Source organism: Venustampulla echinocandica (assembly GCF_003357145.1).
Source record: "Venustampulla echinocandica strain BP 5553 chromosome Unknown scaffold_1, whole genome shotgun sequence".
NCBI classification, from domain to species: domain Eukaryota; kingdom Fungi; phylum Ascomycota; class Leotiomycetes; order Helotiales; family Pleuroascaceae; genus Venustampulla; species Venustampulla echinocandica.
The window spans coordinates 718,529-735,890 of NW_022474206.1; the positions used below are offsets into that span (position 1 = coordinate 718,529).

The 17,362-nt window shown below is 48.7% G+C and overlaps 4 protein-coding genes across 4 annotated transcripts; all 4 read right to left on the reverse strand.

The window, feature by feature from the left end:
• Positions 1 to 558: 558 nt before the first annotated feature.
• Positions 559 to 7,198, reverse strand: BP5553_02772 (uncharacterized protein; the record flags this gene model as incomplete). The annotated part of the gene is made up of 10 exons (XM_032011395.1): positions 559 to 584; positions 647 to 2,503; positions 2,553 to 3,918; positions 4,066 to 4,305; positions 4,451 to 4,712; positions 5,245 to 5,384; positions 5,510 to 6,009; positions 6,075 to 6,348; positions 6,408 to 6,536; positions 6,881 to 7,198. The coding sequence occupies 10 exons, from the start codon at positions 7,196 to 7,198 to the stop codon at positions 559 to 561; spliced, it is 5,112 nt and encodes a 1,703-aa protein (XP_031871088.1).
• A 639-nt stretch (positions 7,199 to 7,837) lies between these two features.
• BP5553_02773 (AMP deaminase) lies at positions 7,838 to 11,209 on the reverse strand (the record flags this gene model as incomplete). Its single annotated transcript, XM_032011396.1, has 3 exons — positions 7,838 to 8,405; positions 8,459 to 10,756; positions 10,812 to 11,209. The coding sequence occupies 3 exons, from the start codon at positions 11,207 to 11,209 to the stop codon at positions 7,838 to 7,840; spliced, it is 3,264 nt and encodes a 1,087-aa protein (XP_031871089.1).
• Positions 11,210 to 11,461: 252 nt separating this feature from the next.
• Positions 11,462 to 13,020, reverse strand: BP5553_02774 (Multidrug resistance efflux transporter EmrE; the record flags this gene model as incomplete). The annotated part of the gene is made up of 4 exons (XM_032011397.1): positions 11,462 to 12,076; positions 12,124 to 12,541; positions 12,603 to 12,628; positions 12,712 to 13,020. 4 exons carry the CDS (start codon positions 13,018 to 13,020, stop codon positions 11,462 to 11,464), a joined length of 1,368 nt encoding a protein of 455 aa, XP_031871090.1.
• A 1,444-nt stretch (positions 13,021 to 14,464) lies between these two features.
• BP5553_02775 (Protein phosphatase PP2A regulatory subunit B) lies at positions 14,465 to 16,354 on the reverse strand (the record flags this gene model as incomplete). The annotated part of the gene is made up of 6 exons (XM_032011398.1): positions 14,465 to 14,488; positions 14,542 to 15,137; positions 15,191 to 15,839; positions 15,921 to 16,018; positions 16,131 to 16,171; positions 16,248 to 16,354. The coding sequence occupies 6 exons, from the start codon at positions 16,352 to 16,354 to the stop codon at positions 14,465 to 14,467; spliced, it is 1,515 nt and encodes a 504-aa protein (XP_031871091.1).
• Between the last annotated feature and the right edge of the window lie 1,008 nt (positions 16,355 to 17,362).

Here is a 17,362-nt window from a genome sequence, read left to right on the forward strand (position 1 = left end):
CTTATATTTTGCTATATTAATGACATATAATCTTAAAAGTTAGTCCAAAGTACCTATGCTAGTATCCCTCGTTAATCAAGCAAGGGCACTACGTTCCACAATAATTACCCTGACATTATCAGAGCCAAAACATAGAAGAGACCTGGAGTAGTCGAGATACGGGGTCTTCTGGGATATTATCTTCATTTCCCGTAACCATGCCATCTATTATTATCACTATTGGTAGCTGAAACGGCTATTGCTCGTAGTAAACAAACCAATGATTCTCTCACCGAGATCAACACAGGCCGGTGGGGAACCATTACCCAACCCCCAAAGAATTAGGTTTCTTGATTGGGCCACTCAATCTACAGGCTTAAGGTATCTCCCCTAGGAAAAGGCATCGGAACATCACAGAAACATAGCCATTGGAAGGTTCATTTACTGATTAAGAACAAAGTGATCGTCGATACATCATGTAATAAAAGGGTAAAGATTATAAACATCTCAATGCATAGCTATGCCTATTCTACAGAGAAGAGAACCGCTAATGTGCGAGGAATGTACACATCTCGTGCTCTAAAAACCAAATGGGTTTTGGGGAGCTGCAAAATAATACGTTAGAAACTGGTTATTCATGGCCGGAATAGTAAAAGGGGTTACTTACTAGCGTGTGCCAAGTTTGCTCTACGCCCTGTAGCTTGAGGCATAAGCTTCTTGGTATCGCCCGAAACCCCGAACCTGACAGGTGGAGGAGGTCCCGTCTTTTGAGGGACCAAAGGCATAGCAGTGTTTTGTTGGGGTATTGGGGGAACCGGCGGCGGGCTAAAAGAAGATTGGAATCCGTTCTGCTGTTGCATACCTGTGGGTGTGGGTTGCAATGGGGGAGGTAAGAAGGAATTGACTCCAGTAGGTTGTGGGAATTGTTGCTGAGGTTGCCCAAATGAGCTTTGAAATCCAGTTGGCTGCTGCTGGGCTGGAGAGAATTGCTGGGGCCGTGGATCAGCAAATGGTCCTGCTCCATTGTTCATGAAGTTTTGCTGGGGCATGCCCGTCTGCATTGGGTATTGGAACCCATTAGGTACTTGGGGGTTGTTGAACTGGTTAAAATTTTGTGGCTGGTTCATCATGCCCATGTTGTTCTGTGGCATATTTTGCTGGCCGTTGTAACCAGTCATCATCCTTAAATCGTTCAAACTCTGGCCAGGTGGAGCTATTTGAGATTGGAAGCCTGCAGAAGTTTGCATTCCGGTGGTCTGGGCTTGGAGTGGAGGTATTGAGAATGCGCTCTGCTGGTTTACCTGGGGTGCTGACAATGGTCGACTTGGGGGAGCGGGAATCATGAGTCCGCCCTGAGTTTGCGGCTGGAATTGCCCAGGAGGAGGACGAGCTATGCCCTGCTGTAAAGGCATCTGAGGGTTGAATTGCATATTAGCGCCAGTCTGTTGTTGTGGAAGTCCTGTCTGCTGGTTTCCAATACCGGCGAAAACCGATGGTGTGACTGGTGGTGGTCCTTGGGCTTGGGGTTGAGGTTGCGGTGCCGGTGCTTGAGTGACTTGAGGAAGAGGTTGAGCTTTTGTAGGCTCTAATGGCTGAGACAGGAGAGAAATTTCCTGCATAGAACTAGTTAATGCGGGCACCTGAGCAGGTGCTGAGACTGTCGGAGCTTGAGAAGGTTGGCTAACTGATTGACTCGAAGGTGGCTGGGGTTGTTGCTTCGATGGCTTTACATCCCAAGCATCATCGTCGAATCCGCTTCTAGCTACATCCTTCTGAGCGGGTATAGGCGCAGAGGCGATCGGGGTAGCGACACCTTCATGGGTGGGTTTGTCCTTATCTTTAGCATCCTGAGAAAAGGCGTTTGGATCCACAGAAGAGGGGGTCTGAACCGCAGGCGCAGGGCGCCCTTTGCGAGTATTATTCCTCAAAGTACCACCAGGGCCAGAGAAGAGCCCACCGCCATCGCCATCAGCGCCGATAACTTCCTCACCTCCAAAGCTAACACCCCTCTTTCCTCCGGAACGAGCGAACTTCTTGTCGAGCGCCTTCATCACCTTTATTATATCACCCTCACGTAAACCAAGGGTTCGGAGTATGGTAGCATCGATATCAGGCAAGACGCTCTCGTCCATGGAATCCTTTTGGAAAGCTTGGGCATACCTCTCGCAAAGCCCCACGTTAACATCGCATGAGAGGAAGAATTGGAACCAATCGTACTCGGGCTTCTGCGAACGTTCGATGGTAGCGCCCACATGTTGAGAGCCTGAACTACGAGAGTCAGCCTGCTGTCTTGATCGTTGTTTTTTGATATCTGATAATGGTTTGTCCTCGTCTAGCGATACTCCTGTGATCCGCTCGACATATTCCAAGTCTTCAACAGACATCTTGACAACTGGAACAGCAATCTTGACACCATTCATTTTGTGTAGATTGATTTTGCCATCTTTCAAAGCCAAGAATTGAGCGTCGACGCTGAAGGATTTCGACCGGTCGGTCCAGGTTCGGACTTTTGTGGGATCGGGTTCTTGGAAGCCATTAGTATGCAATCATAAGTCAGGTGCAGGTATACTCACTAGATTTTGAAGAGCGGGATGCGCTGCTATCATTTCGGCCACTTTCTCGTCTACTTCTCTGTTGTGGAGTATTGTCAATCGCCGACAAACTACTGCCCCTTTCGGGTAAACGCATGCCAGGGCCTACCTCTGACCCTCGCGAATCCTCCTCTCTCCGAGCTGCTTTCAGAGATTCTTTCGCGAGACGCTCCTCCTCAAATCGGTTCTGGTCGACGCCCGACCGGCCAGCATTGAGGCCACTCATACTAGGGACACTGATGGTTCCAGTAATCTCAATATAACTGCTCGGAACAACTCCCTCCTTCCCTGTCTTAAGGCGCCGTACTTGCCACCATTCTTCACTCCTCGTGTCGTCAATTATAATGACTTCATCACCAACTGCGACCGTAACTTCGTCGTCTCCTTGCGCCATAAAGTCATAAAGAATTTGTCCTTTCTTTTGGGCTTGACCAGAGCCGGCCATTATTTCATCCTGTAATCCTCCAGCCCTAACAGCACCTGCAAGCTCTCCAAGGGCGCTGACTATCTCTTCTGCTGTATCTTTCGCGCCTGCGTGAAAATCTACGCTCTTGCTTGGTCGGACCAACTCAAGGAAGACATGTTTGCCTTCTAATGAGTAATGCTGCATCTTCTCTGCCGTCCACTTCTGCTCCGGCCCATCCCGAGTCTTTTCAGGGGCTATCAGTATTACACCAGTTCCCATATTGATTCCCAAAGTGGTTGGCATTTTCTTGCGCTTGCCCATGACCGACACCATCTCGTTGATATTATACATGTGGAAGCCCTGGGGGGAGGGTTGTGCAACCTCCTCATCGATGCCTCGATGGGTAGCTCTGTTGTATGGTGGAGATGCCGACACGCCATGGTGTGGTGCCGATCTTGCAGCCTGAACATCGATGCGATCAGGAACTCTCGCCTGAGAGACAGGTCTGGCAGGCAGTGTTGGAGTCGGTGGTTCATCCTCGTCTGAAGCCTCAGGGGTATACTGAGGTGGTGTTGGTCTAGCTGCCGGGGCAGATAACTTTCTCTGAGTAAGGACGTTTGCTAGAGCAGCGGCTGGGCTTTGAACTGGACTAATAGGCGATTCTGGCGTCTCCGGTTCATCCTCAGCTTCAGCCTGAGCCGGCCGTCTTGGAAGGATTGGAGGGCGGGGTTGTGCAACTAGCACTTTCTCCTGTTCCTTTTCGTCTTGCACTTCGATATAGTTCGCCGGCGCAAATCCATACTCCCCATCAAGCCCAACCAATATCCAATCTGGATCCGATGTATCAAACACTTCCAGCTGGGCATCTTCAGAGAATGAGAGCTCCTCGTCTGTCTGTCTGGTGTAGTCGTATAGCGCGCGGGCGTGGCTTATAGGTTCGGCCTTGCATTCTCATTAGCAACATCTCCCTATTACTTGGCCGTGCACATCTAATTAACAGCAAACAAGTCAAGCTCTAGGGAAATGAGGGACTTCCTGGTGACCGGTCCCTCAAGATCAAGACGCGCACGGCAGAAATATGTAGCATACCTCTTGAATGTAATTATTAGGAATCAATCCCTCTGGTTCGTCCTCATCCTCGCCCGTCGCCCTCTTCTTCGCGCGCCACCAATCATCCTCTCCGCTCTTCTCTAGCACATACAATATATCCCCCTCAGCGATCGTGAGCTCCGACTCTCCTTGGGGCGTATAGTCGTAGATAGCCTTGTAGATCCCGAGGAAACCCATCTTCGCCCTTTCAGTTCGTAGCACCACAGCCTCTCCTCGTTTCTAGGGACTCAACACAAATTCTTCCTTCGAAACCCAGGTAGGATGGGCCCATGCAATTTCGGCCTGTTCAAGCCCAGGTTGAGGCCAAGGTCAGGATCGGGCTGCCGCCAGGGGAATAGGGAGCTTCTGGATTTGGTTCGTGAACGTGGAAAGGCGGAAGCAACAAGAGCACAAAGGCTGGCGCTGGCTTAAGGATACTGCGCAAAGTCGAAGCTGTCGTGGCTGTGGCGGGCGTTGTGGTAGTGGTGATCTGCGACAATACTGAGGTAATATCAGCTTGGCTGGTCCACCAGACTGAGTGATGAGTGAGCGTCGAGCGAGGAGAGACGTGTGAGAGGGTGAAGGGCCTGGGTCTTGGTGCGCCAGCCACCGGTCCGTCTAAACTTCGGCTAGCGTGCCCAGTCGATCTATCAACTACGAATAACGTCACTAAATGATCAGGGGACGATGAAGAGAGAGAGGAGCAGATAATAACATGGGTTTCTGTTATATATACAAGTATGCAAGAGCTGCAAAGTTGCAGAGGGGAAAGTTGCCCTGCTGCTGTGGTAGCATGTATGCTCAAAGCGCTAGTTCTGTGTTGTTGGCCTCGCCACAGAAACCGTCTTCTGTGAATAACATCAACTGAATAAACCTGGCAAAGTATGCCATGGGATCCTGCTGTGGCTGAATGACAATGCTCCTGTGTCAATGGTCGATTCTACCGTGGTTATGTGTGGTTGTGAAGTCCCGGCACAGAGTGTATCAGGCGTCTTCAACCACTCATTATCCCCCTTGTTCTCGTCTCAATATGTATATCTAAAATCTATCTTGCTCTCTAATATCTTCTTCCCATTCTTCTGCTGTGAATTGGCAACCCAGAAATACACCGAGAAAACTGCAACTATACAGATAATCACGATGTGCGATCCTATACTGATCCATATGGCAGTCATATACCTAGGCGCCTCTTGCTGTCTCACAATAAAGCTTCCCGCTATTCCGCCAAGTCCATTGCAAGCTACGATGGTCCCAGAAAATGTCACGCGCTTCCATTGCGTAGCAATGTTTGATGTTTGATATGCGGTCATTGCGGCCCACTAGATCATCAAGCTGTCAGCGGACCTCAATCTCAGGGATATTTCATCAGCTACTTGGAAAGGGTGTATTGCGTCGTGGCAAGTCTACCAGAACAATACGTTATCTTGTGGAATCAGATACTCACATTGCTAATATAGGCCCCAGTGGCAAGATATGTTCCCACATACCGGACCGTGACTTGCTCAGAGAAGCCCAGCATACCAAACCCAGCAATCGTGCAGAGGCAGTTGAAAGTAATTACCAAGCCTCTCAGCTGATATCGATCGCCGACAATGGATGATATAATGACTGGAATAACAGCGTAAAAGTACGGCGGAGCAGAGAGAAGAATCGCCTTGTCCGTGGAAAATCCCATCCCCGCTTGCAGGATAATCGGTAGGAAATACGACAACGACGTGGATACCAGATTCAAGCAGAAGAACAGCATGGCGAACAAGTAGAGTTTCGGATCAAGAAAATGTATGAGACATTCCCGCCAGGAGAATGGATCGGCTTGCACGTCATCTCTGTCTTCTGTGATTCGGTTTTCTGCAAAGGCTTGTTCTTCAGCGGAGAGGAAGCGGAAGCTCTTATGGGAGTTTTCTGGGAAGTCGACGATCCAGAGGTAGGTGATGAAACCGATAACTATTTTTCAAAATATCAGCTCACAAAACACATTACAAGTCACCCTTCTAGCGAGGATAACTTACCAATAGCAATAAGACCTTGCACAAGGAACATCCATTGCCAACCTTTAAGTCCGCCCCGACCATTAAGGTGGTTCAACCCGAAATTCAGGAATCCCCCAAGACCAAGGATAATTACCTCGCCGGATTGCAAGAAGGCAAAGCGTAGTTGCTGTTCTTTCCGGGTATACCAAGTGCTGATCAGGTAGCTGAGTCCGGGAAATATAGAACTTTGCATTATACCCAACAGCACTCTCAACCCCACCATTTGCTGCCAGTTGGTGATGAACGCCGTACACTAGATATCCACAATTAGAAAACTAACCTTAGGTACTTCACTAGAATTAAGATCCTCACCATAGTGACCAATCCAAACCCCACAGTAATGATCGAGAACACCAGTCTGGGCCCAAAAATCCGCACTGCAATCGTAGCAGGTAACTGAAATGCGACGCTCGCAACTGTATATACCAGGATAGCTACCGACTATTATTTATATCAGCCCTACCCTTAAGAATCACCTTCCAACTTCTCTCGCCTCCCACTCAAACTAGATATACTCGCTATGGACATTAATCGAGACACTACTAATCTTTCCCTAGCAATATTTCAAAACTCCCAAGCTACCCTTTATAATTCTTAATACATTTGAGATGTATAGATCCAACACACCCTCCACGAAACCCAAATTCTAGAACGCGTAAGTTTTCCTCAGCCAATGTCATTGGTGGTACCTCATGTTCCCATCTTTACTATATGCCTCATTTATGATCCACAGCAAAACAAATAACAAAAACAAAACAAGCACAAGAAAACTCCCGAAGACTCACATATCTATTCCCTACCCCAAGCCCCAAGTCCTCAAAAATCGTCGTCACACTCGCACTCGAAATAATCCCACTATCCAACAAATTCAAACTGCAAAGCATCCCCGCAATCGTGCATAATCGCAGATCAATCTTCCTCACCAGCCGGCGCTCTAAATCTCTATTATCATCGCCATGATTAGATTCACAAACTGCAGCTGCTTCCTCTGCGACTGGAGAGGGGGTTGATGGTAGAATGTCTTCATGTGGTGGTTGTTCTGTCAGTCCCCACTTTTGATCATTGTCGATTTCCGAGAGTTGACTCGACGGCCTTTGACTCATCGTGAAGTTTTGTTGTTTTTTAACCCTCCGCTCTAATTAGGAGTGATATGAGATAATTATATCGATACCTAACGGCGAACTGGCGGATAATATCTTTCCCGGTCAATGCATGGAATTCGAAGTATATGCGCAGGCGTGGGAAAAGAAACAAAGAATAATGAGACGTGCCCGAGGATGAACTTGGGAAGCCTGTGAAGATGCCTGGCTTTTGTTGTACAGAAGATTAAAAAAAAGGTGTTGAAGTCGTGCCGAATTTCTCCTTGTGGTTTAGCCTATTGTTTTGTCCTTCCCACGGGGGAATTCTGTAGAGCTTCGGGAAAGGTAACTGCCGATCGAAATTGCAGTTGATGATCTATTGGGCAAGTTTATAGCAAGGATACTGATAACCTCAAAAGTCAATTCCTAAAATACATACCTAGTAACACCAAGAGTGGCACAATCTATACGGGCACAAGCACAAGCACGGTAATTCTATAGGATATCAATTCTAGTTCCTGCCCACGCTGTTATTGATACAATCCCAACCGCCAATTTAACCAACGTTATCTCTCCAATGTCAAATAAGGCACGGAATATTACGCTATTCATCTTTCCCAACCCCAAGAAACTCATTTACTGCTCATCGTAAAACCATACAATCTAATTTGACTCCTCGTCACTCTCAAACTCCTCTTCCACAGCACCATCAACCCCTCGTATCGAATTCCTCCTTCCGCCCTGCTTAGACAATACACCTACGCCACCATATTCGCCCGCCTCACCCGTACCATTCTTCTTCGCTACACTGTCCCGCCTCTGCGTTCTACTGACCAATCCGGGAAAGATCCTAGGCTCGTTTCCAGATAGGTGTAGATCAGCGAACCCCTCTACAGGCCATGAGGATTCTCTTGACAATGCACCAGCATGGGGCAGCGAGACAGAACTCCCTCTGTCCCATGTTTTAGCATGCTGCAACGGACTACGGTTGACGTGGCTGCTCTGTTGTGAATCTAGTTGGACCTGCGACTGCGAGGTCGGGATTCGAGCAGCTTGGGCAGGGGATTGCTGGTAAGCTAGGGACTCGGCTGACTTTATGCTCGGCGAAGCTCTCATATTATTCGTCATAGATATCGGTGAAGTTGGACCTTCTGGTACTTTATAGGGACCTGGTTCGTTTTTGTTATGAATTTCGGCGATTGGTGTTGAATGGCCCGTATACCGTTCAATCCTATTATTGTCAGTTGGTGTTGCTCGAACATACTCATCAGCCGAAGCACTCACATTGCAAGCTCCTGAAGTAGAGTCTCATGCCTATATCCTTCACGAATGTTAGGAACATTGCTCTTCGCCATTGCATTGCCCCTGACACCAGGGAGGTAGTAAGCAGGTCCTAGCCATCTCTGTTTAATGGTATGCTCGTATCCACTCTGCAATACCGAATTCTTTGCCAGCTCGCACATATCTACCGCGTTAAGTTTATAGATTTGGGCAGCAACGGAATACTCCTCGATAAGGGGCTCTTTCGTGAAGGCAAACTGAAGAGGATCATCTGTCGATAAGGAAACGTTCAAGCCTCGTTTGAAATATTGTAGAAACGGGTTTCGTTCATAGGCTAGAAATAGTGCGTTGTTACTGAGTGGAGACATTGCTACGCCGATTTGCTCGAGGTAGAATATGTATTGAAGTAACGGAACCTTGCGGAGCAGTAGACCGTGACTGATGCTATGACAACAGAGGACTGCCGCAGCGAGATGGTCTGTATCACCCGCCTCACCGCAATGAGGCCTCAGAACGAATGTATTGAAGCCTCTCTGCTTCCGCCACACGTTCAAAGACGACATATTGGAGAACAGATAGTAGATCCAATAACTGTATGGAGGATTTTGTTTCGAATCCCAGACATTGGGTACGGGAAACTTTTTATAGAGTCTGCGCTCTGGTTTGCTTTCATCATCAACGCTATCGAAGCCGATGACTCTCTGAAGGAAAATGTGTAGTTTCGGGTGGCTGTTCGGGTCTTTGGTAACCTCGAAAAGAGGCTGGAACAAATTTACGATGACTTGCTCAAAGTTCTCCATTAAACCGCTGGACTTGTAAACGTCAAACAGCCGGGGAACTTGAATCAACCAGCGGACATTGTGCGAAAACAGTTTGTTGTCGACAACCCAAGCGGCTAGCTTGTCCCATTCGTCAAGACTTCTCCCGTAGACCGAGATACGCCACTCTGCCATCTGGTATTTACTTGACTCTAGGTCGGAAATCACCTCCTTGGTGATCTCCGCTAGGTATCTACCATTAATGAAATTATCGGTCTTGAGGAAGATTGTTCTCAAACGTGATTCCCCGATTGGATTGTATTTAAGATTGAATTTGTCGAATCGGTGGAACGAGTCGGTGTGAGCATGCATATCGAGCGTGTCAATACTGAGATCATACGCTGTTAAATTGATACTCTGGAAGACTTCCTCCAGGGTAAGATGCTTCCCATCTCTGTACATCACTACCTCATCGGGGCATTTCTTCATCTTGCTTTTGATAAAACGCAGGAGATGCTTCTGATTCATACAGGCAGAGTGATGAACGTGAGTGTCGACCTTTCTGACATTGTAAAAGTCTCGATGAGGAACCCTCTTGCTGTCTGCCATTTCTTGGTATTCATTCAGAAGCACATAGAGATTGAATTTGCCTTCCAGATATTGCAGCCGGCGGAATGCGAAGCTTTTACTCGGCCCGTCAGAAGAAATGTTGAGAATCTCTTCCAAATCCATGTAGTACTCTCGGATTGTGGGTATGTTCATGACTGGGCTATCGACTTCATCTGACTTGGAGTTCTCATATACCTGGTATACGCCATTTCCATCCAGCCGAAAGGTCATCTCGCTGGGACCTGGCAGAGGGAAAACATCTTCCATGTCGAAGCCTTCACCGATGTCCTGGCCAAGTTTCCGTTTATTTTTGTGAGCTTTGGAACTATGAGGACTCTGAGGTGCCTGATACAGGCTTGTGGAGCTGAAAGATCTAACATTGTCGTTCACTTTGCTCTGAGGTTTCTCAAGAATCACGCTATTTGACACACTTGTACTTTGACTTGCCTTGCCAGCTCCAAAGCCACTATTAGAACGGTCCTTCTCCTCATACCAAGCTGGTTCTGGGGGTGGCGGGTAGATGTTCCAGTTGGGATCGTCCTTTGGATTGTCGCCATTTTGTTGCATCGACAACCGCATGTACTTGTGCCGGATGTCAAGGATCTTTCGGACGTTCGAGTATATGGTGCTTAGTTCTGATGTGATATGAGAATCATTATCGGCAAATCCACCGGCACCATTCCCGATGCCTATACCAGCACCAGCTCCATGTATACCCTCCGTCTCCAGCAACGGCTTAGGTTCGTGAGGCAGATGTGGGTGTGCTGCATGGTCTCTGGCAGCTCGATCGGCGCGAAGTAATGGTTCAGTTCGATTCAATGCGGCAGGACTCCCTGGAGCCAGTGCTATACCTGGCTCTTGTATAGTATTGCTCTCGGGGGGTTTGGCGGGATCTGCCAGGCCGATGGGAAGAGTAGGTTTGTATTTGGTGGCGCTGCGCAAGTGTCAGCTATAAATGGTTATTCTGGGGACGTAACTCATCTGCAAACCTTTGGGGGGCCCTTTGCCCATTCTTTATTGAATTAGTACTGTCTGACCGTCGGATTGATGCTTGTCCGTCGAGCCCGTTGGTGTGGGCCCTTGGTAGCAAAGCCGGGCTCTCCTGTGGGGAGTTCTGGGAGTTCTCCCAATTGTTTCCTCCAGTCTTCTGTGCATCGAATTGAATCCGTTGATAAAATAACTTTGCCTCTTCCTGGCTCACTTGCTTCTCTGCGGCGTGGTCGTAGTAAGCTGTCTTCTCCTGGACATCACGAAGGAGCATTCCATCGTCCGCATTATCAGGGCTCGTAGTCTCTGGGCTTCCGTCATCTGATGACGGCATAGCAGGCTCTGGCAGCATACCTGTGTCCGACTCATCATCGATATTGTCGACATACGGGTAAACCATCGTGATTCAATAATGCGATGCAATAATGCAGTTAAGCTTTCTTGGAGATGCCAGATGATGATAGATAAGTAATAAAGAGATACGCGGATCTTTGTGCCGCCGTAAGCCGCAGTGGCCAACCTTGTTCCTGCATTAGACAACTCCAATCACATTTCACTTCGCTACATTAATGCAGCGCTCTACAAAGGTATGGGAATAACTGAACAAGTCCGCATAAGACACTGTACCGGTTGGTTTTAGATATCTGACATATCAATTCTGTCCTATTTTACCATTGGTGGTAACAGTGGCTGCCCTATGTCTAGCTCGTCCGGAACTCTTGGACCCTTCTAATCCATACATTCCGCCGGCGAAGAATACTATAAATGCTCCAATCAAGGTCCCTGGTGAAAGCCTGTTCCCAAAGAGCCAGATACTCAATAACAAGCTCACCAACTTCCGTACATTCAGAACAATTGTGACGGTGAGTGCTGATGCCGCCGAGGCAAGCAGGTTGACTCCCCGGATACAAGCATACTGCGTCAGTACATTGGTGACCATATATGCGAGCTGGCTCGGTATATATATTCGGTCTAGCCCTTTTCGCAACTCCATTGGTAGATTTTCATATGAATCTTGGAATGGTAATCCTAACGGCCGAGAGGCAGCTAGTTTCAGGAGTTTCCTATGCATCGAGGGGATGAATGGGATAAATAGAGGCAATGCCAATAAGTGCGAGTAGAAGAGGTTCTCCTTCCAGTGAGGACCATATTCTTTATATGTCTCTTCTGTGTATAAGCCCATGATAGCTGAGAGCACCTGGGCGAAAAATAGTATGGCAAGTCCGGTGCTGAAGGGCGGGAGGTCTTGCGATATCTGAACGTCCTTCTGCCATAGGTATTAGCTACATCTTTAACCGTATCATTGTACCGTACTTTTGATTGCTGGTCCGACCACGCCGCAATCACAACCCCAACCGTCAAGAGGGTGACTGCCAGCACTTGTATCCTCGAGAACCGCTTCCCCCATAGATAGCCCGCAGCGAGTGTTGTGATACTGCCCCCAGATCGAAGAATGATATGTATCGGGACCGATATATTGTAACTGAATGCATGATTATTCAAGACATTAATCGTAAAAAATAGAAGGATGTTGAACATCCAACGGCGGATAGGGACACGGTTCGGCTTGAGGAATAGCGGAGGTCGAGTTCGATCGAATTGGGAGATGTATCCTGTGGTAGCAACGAAGAGGAATTGGACAAAAGTCAACAGCGTCCCTGTAGACGTCAGCTTTATGTTATAGCAGGCGGTCACCATCCTTCGCTTGTCCATACCGCTGTCTGGCTCGACTCTGACGCGTAGCTATTAGCATCTTGATTGACCTGCAAGTAGATCCAGCCACGTTGACTTACTTCACAATAGCTTCCAGCGCAAAAACCTGCAAAAATATTATGAGCGTCCCTCCTTTCCTCCACAGCCACGCTATGTGCGTCAGGGCAAGGGCAAGGGCACTCTACTCACATTTGAGCAGCAGCCGCCAAAGATCAAGCCCAGCATCGCTCCCACCGCGAGCCATTGCGGAATGGTCTCGATAAAAATGCGGCCCGCCATAGCCAACATCCTCGAGGAAGCCGGGCGCGGGTCGTCTATGCCATACATCTCTGCTTTTTCCAAGGACGGCGCAGCATTGATGACCTTCGGGACTACTACACCTCCATCACTTGGCGCGCTTTGCAGGTCTCGGAGGGTTGATCGTCGACGAGGAGTGGAGGTCATAGGGCTGACGATGGGCTGGGTGCTGCTGGAGTCAGCTCTGCGTTTCCTCGCCATCATCTGGTTGCTTGGTTTTTGTGGGATCTTCCCCAAGCAAGGGCAGCGCGAAGATATAGGGGCCGGCAGACCCGGCGGAGCAGGCAGGATTCGAATTTGCGAATTAACACGTTGTTCACCGGAAAGCACGCTCTCTCTCGTTCATGCTCCCGGTGCTGACTGGACAAATGGACATGGACAAGGAGGATCGGCACATGGCACTTACTTAAACACAGTAGATCGATCCAGGTGTGGGATCACACACTAAGTGCCGCGAGGAGGCCAGCAAGGAACAGTGGGCAGTGGATAGGGCAAGCAAAAAATGGGCAATTGATCATTCCAGAGTCCAGAGGTCAGAGGTCAGACCGTTAGAGTGTCCGGAGTTCCTCCACTGCGGCGCATCCAAAGTCACAAGTCTGTAGTAAAGTACCGCGGAGCCAGTGCGCCAGCCAGCTGAAGGATTCTGGTCCTCGACCCTATCAGCGCCGCGCTCTGCGCTCCTCGCAGGGCTTCGGCAATCGTGACAAGCTGCGGCGCGGGAGTGGCGGAAAACATCAGACCAAAAAGCTTCTAGTTTCAGGCACAAATCCCGGCGTTTGGGGCCTTCTGGGCTGGCTCTGTGCTTGTTTTGTCGCCCGTGGCCGGTGCCGTAAGGATGGGCCAGCGAGGGTATTCACGCAGTACGAGAGTGCCAGTGGGTTCTGGAGAGCAGCGCAGGCCTGACAGTACCCCGTTACAGGCCATCCACGGATCTCGTACTGTATTCCTAGGGATGATGCGCCAAGGATGGACTGCTCACTACTCGAATGGTCGTGGAAGTGGGATACGGGGATACATAGGAGTGGGATGGGAGTGGGATGGGAGTGGGCTATTTGACGCTACTATAGAAGACAGGAGACTAGAATTACTTCTGGATTTCCTATTCCTAAAGAGAACTATCTTGTAACCTGCCATCTAGATTTCGTAGCTAATTCCAACCTGTTTTCAACTAAGTAAAGACAACAACTGTTAAGCAGAGAGCATCCTTGATAAAATAGCATCGATTTGGTTCACATAGGCATACACGGTTCCCGCATGCTCGAATTTATTTGCATTATTCATCTGCGAGGTGGCTAGTCTACCTAAGTGATCGCTGAAAAGATTCCCCCGAGCTGTGACAACGATACCATAATGTGTTTGCTGGCCTATCTCTCGACTGCCCCCAGCTACTGGAGAAAATACCAGGACCCTTCAGCCAGCTAAGACGACTACCCATCCTCCGATTATTCACACTGACTACGACCCCCTTCGCAGTGCATGTGGCCGATCTATCTATCATAATGATGTTGTGTTTTCGTTTCTCATGACTGCAAAATCTCGGGGCAATTGAGGGGGGCTGCGAATCCTGGGATTAACGGATTTGTGAATGCTGTACCTTGCCACGCACTGAAGCGCCGATAGAACCCAGATCTGGCAGAATCGCTTTCTACAATGCGGAAAAGACGAAAAGCTAAAACCTGATCAGCAGCAATTCTACACTAAACTCGGTGTCAGGATACATACGTTATTGGTCGCTGCGATGGCAATGCTGTCTTCGAATGGATGCCAGCTCATGTGTAGGATCTTCTTGTTAAAGTCAATCTGGTCGGCATCGGTTTCCTTTCGCATTCTACCACCTTGTCCAACCCCTCCTGCCGCAGGGCTGCCAGCTCTCGAGTTGCCCGCCTTCTTGCCATTTGTCGCCGTGGGGCTTGTGGATGCGTTGATGGGGGTAGGCACGCCGACCTTCTTGGCCTTAAATGCTGACTTATCGGCTTGCAAGACCACCTCGAGGTCTTTATCAGGGTCTGAAGGATAGATCATGAAGTTGTTGTTGTAACTGCCCGTCATGACATTCTTCGCATCTCCTGAGAAGACAACTTCGAACTTATCAAAGATGCTATCGTTCTCATATGTATCGCAGAGACGAGGCCGCAGGTGTTCGTGTATTGGGATCGTCTTCACCGGTTGTCGTTCCATATTGACATCCCAAATCTTCACTGTGAGATAGTCACGTGATAGAATGTACCTTCCATCATGGGAGAACCGCACGTCAGAAATAGAGGAGATGATTTCTGAGAAGAATGATCTTGCGGTAGGGTCTTCCTCCTGCTCGAACTCTGCAAGATACGTTAGCAGTTAAGGTCTACCCGTGGAGAATAAAAGCACTTACGCTTTGCGTGCTGGTCACACAGAGCGCTCTCTCTCATATCTGCGAGCTTGATTGTTCCTTTTGAGCTGGCATACATGAACCAGTTACAGCTTTGGGGGTGGAATTCTGCGGCGGTGATAACCTCTGTTAACTCCTCCATGTTGGCAGGTTTGATGTCCACGATATTGAAGCTCTGGTCCTGAATGTTCAAGTTCCATAGATTGATCCGCAGATCGTCACTGCTAACGAAAGTCTCCCCATCGCTGTTCACTGAAATGCTGTTGATGTGATACGCATGAGCATTGGCATAGGTTCGACGAGGTACAGCCGCGACAACGGTGTCATGGTGTGTGAGGCGGGGTAGTTTAAGGTCGTGAGCACTGCTAAAATGGGCATTCGCAATAGGCCGGACGCCTCCACCGCCTCCAACGCTTCCAGGCGTCAAATCATGGGATAGATTGTTCTCAGCCACCACCTTCAAGGACTTCTCAAACACCTTCCATAACTTGATCGTCTTGTCGTTGGTGGAAAGGAGGTAATGAGAAGCATTTTGTCGTCGGCACCATTTAATCTTGTTTATTTTCTCTTCAATTTCGAGGGACTTGAGGTAGTCGAATTCGGGCTCGTGGGATTGGAACTCGGTGTGGAATTTGTACTCGCAAGTTTTTTTCTTCGCATCAGGTCAGTATTTTGGTCTTGGTCCCTCCATGCCCTTCATTATGGTCCAGGCCATCCGCTTCATTGTACGCACCGTCTCATTTCTCTCAAATAAAACCACTCTTCCTCCCTTGTCTCCCGTGGCAAGATAATTTCCAGTATGATCGAACTCCACGGTGGATATTATATCGGCTAAAATCACGGCGTCAGCCTTGTCCTATGATTATAGCATGTGCACTGTGGTTTTGCATCTGATCTGCCAAAGAAAGCTCTTTGTGCGGACGTCTGGCGGAGAATAACCAACCCTCTGTGATATCCTCCACATCTCCCTTATCACCAAAACATCTGATCAAAAGTTAGTTTGTTAACAATGTGACAGCAAATTAGCTATAGTGAAGGCGTGTCTGGTAAAGCAGATTACATTGGGCCACGCCCCAAAGATGTAACCGCTCCGCGCATCAAAGCAGAATGGGGAGTGACTAACTGTGTGAACTTCCAAGTAGGAGAGTTCGGCTCAGCGTCTACCATCTTGCTAGACTCTTGAACGAGACCCGTGTGGAGAACAAGATATCCACGCCGCGGGCGCGCACACGAGAAGCTTGATCGTTAGGGAAGATAGCGCTCTGAGCTTGATCGCGCTGGAAGGTGAAAGGCTGAGGTAGCTTGCAAGGGTCAATGTTGAAACCAGGTGGGCAGTGGTGAGGTGGGAGTGCAAGCTCCGGCGGCGCGGCGGGGGATCTGTGGGAAGATAAGGGATTGACAAGAGTCGCTGGACGAAGGATATTGGAGTGATGGGGGTTCTGGGGCTGGGTTGTATGTTGTTTGCGTTGTGCTGTTGTTGTATTGGGTTGGGTTGTAGTGAGGATGGAACGACAACTCGGTGGTCACGGTCAAAGGTCAGGGTTGAGGTGCGAGATGTGAGAGACGAGGGACGGTCGTGGGGTTTTGCTGCTTGGCGAGTGACGAGAGCAGCAGCAACATTTCACTGGATCGAATTTCGCCTTCGATGACAACCTCGTCTTCTTTCTGCACAGAACATCTATATGCTATGCTTTGAACTTTCATTCCGCACCAACCCTTTATTTCTAGGAACGATCAATGGGTTGTTTAAGCTATTTTCATTTACACGTCGTTCAAATCTCCGAATGTTTGCTGTCGCACTGTCGCATTTTCATCTGACTGCTGGCAAACAGGGCATTTATTGTATGGCGTGGCCCTGCACGCGTCATTCAACCATCAACAACACAGGTAGCTCTATAGGGAGATCGACGACCGTTGAACCGTGGTAGCCTGTTCTATGGGCAAGTCACATACGGGGTATTTGCCTACTCTATTGCTGTCTGCTTCTTGAACATTACATCGTCTTTAATTTCTGTTTTGGCCTTCATCCACTCGAGACGTCTCATCGAAAGACTATATAGTATTCAATACTACTGTACTTACCAGACAAGCCGGATTATCCCATTAAGCCTGTACCCAGGGATGCGGTCATATATGGTAAGGCGTCTTTACCCTGCTCTGCACAACGCGACACCA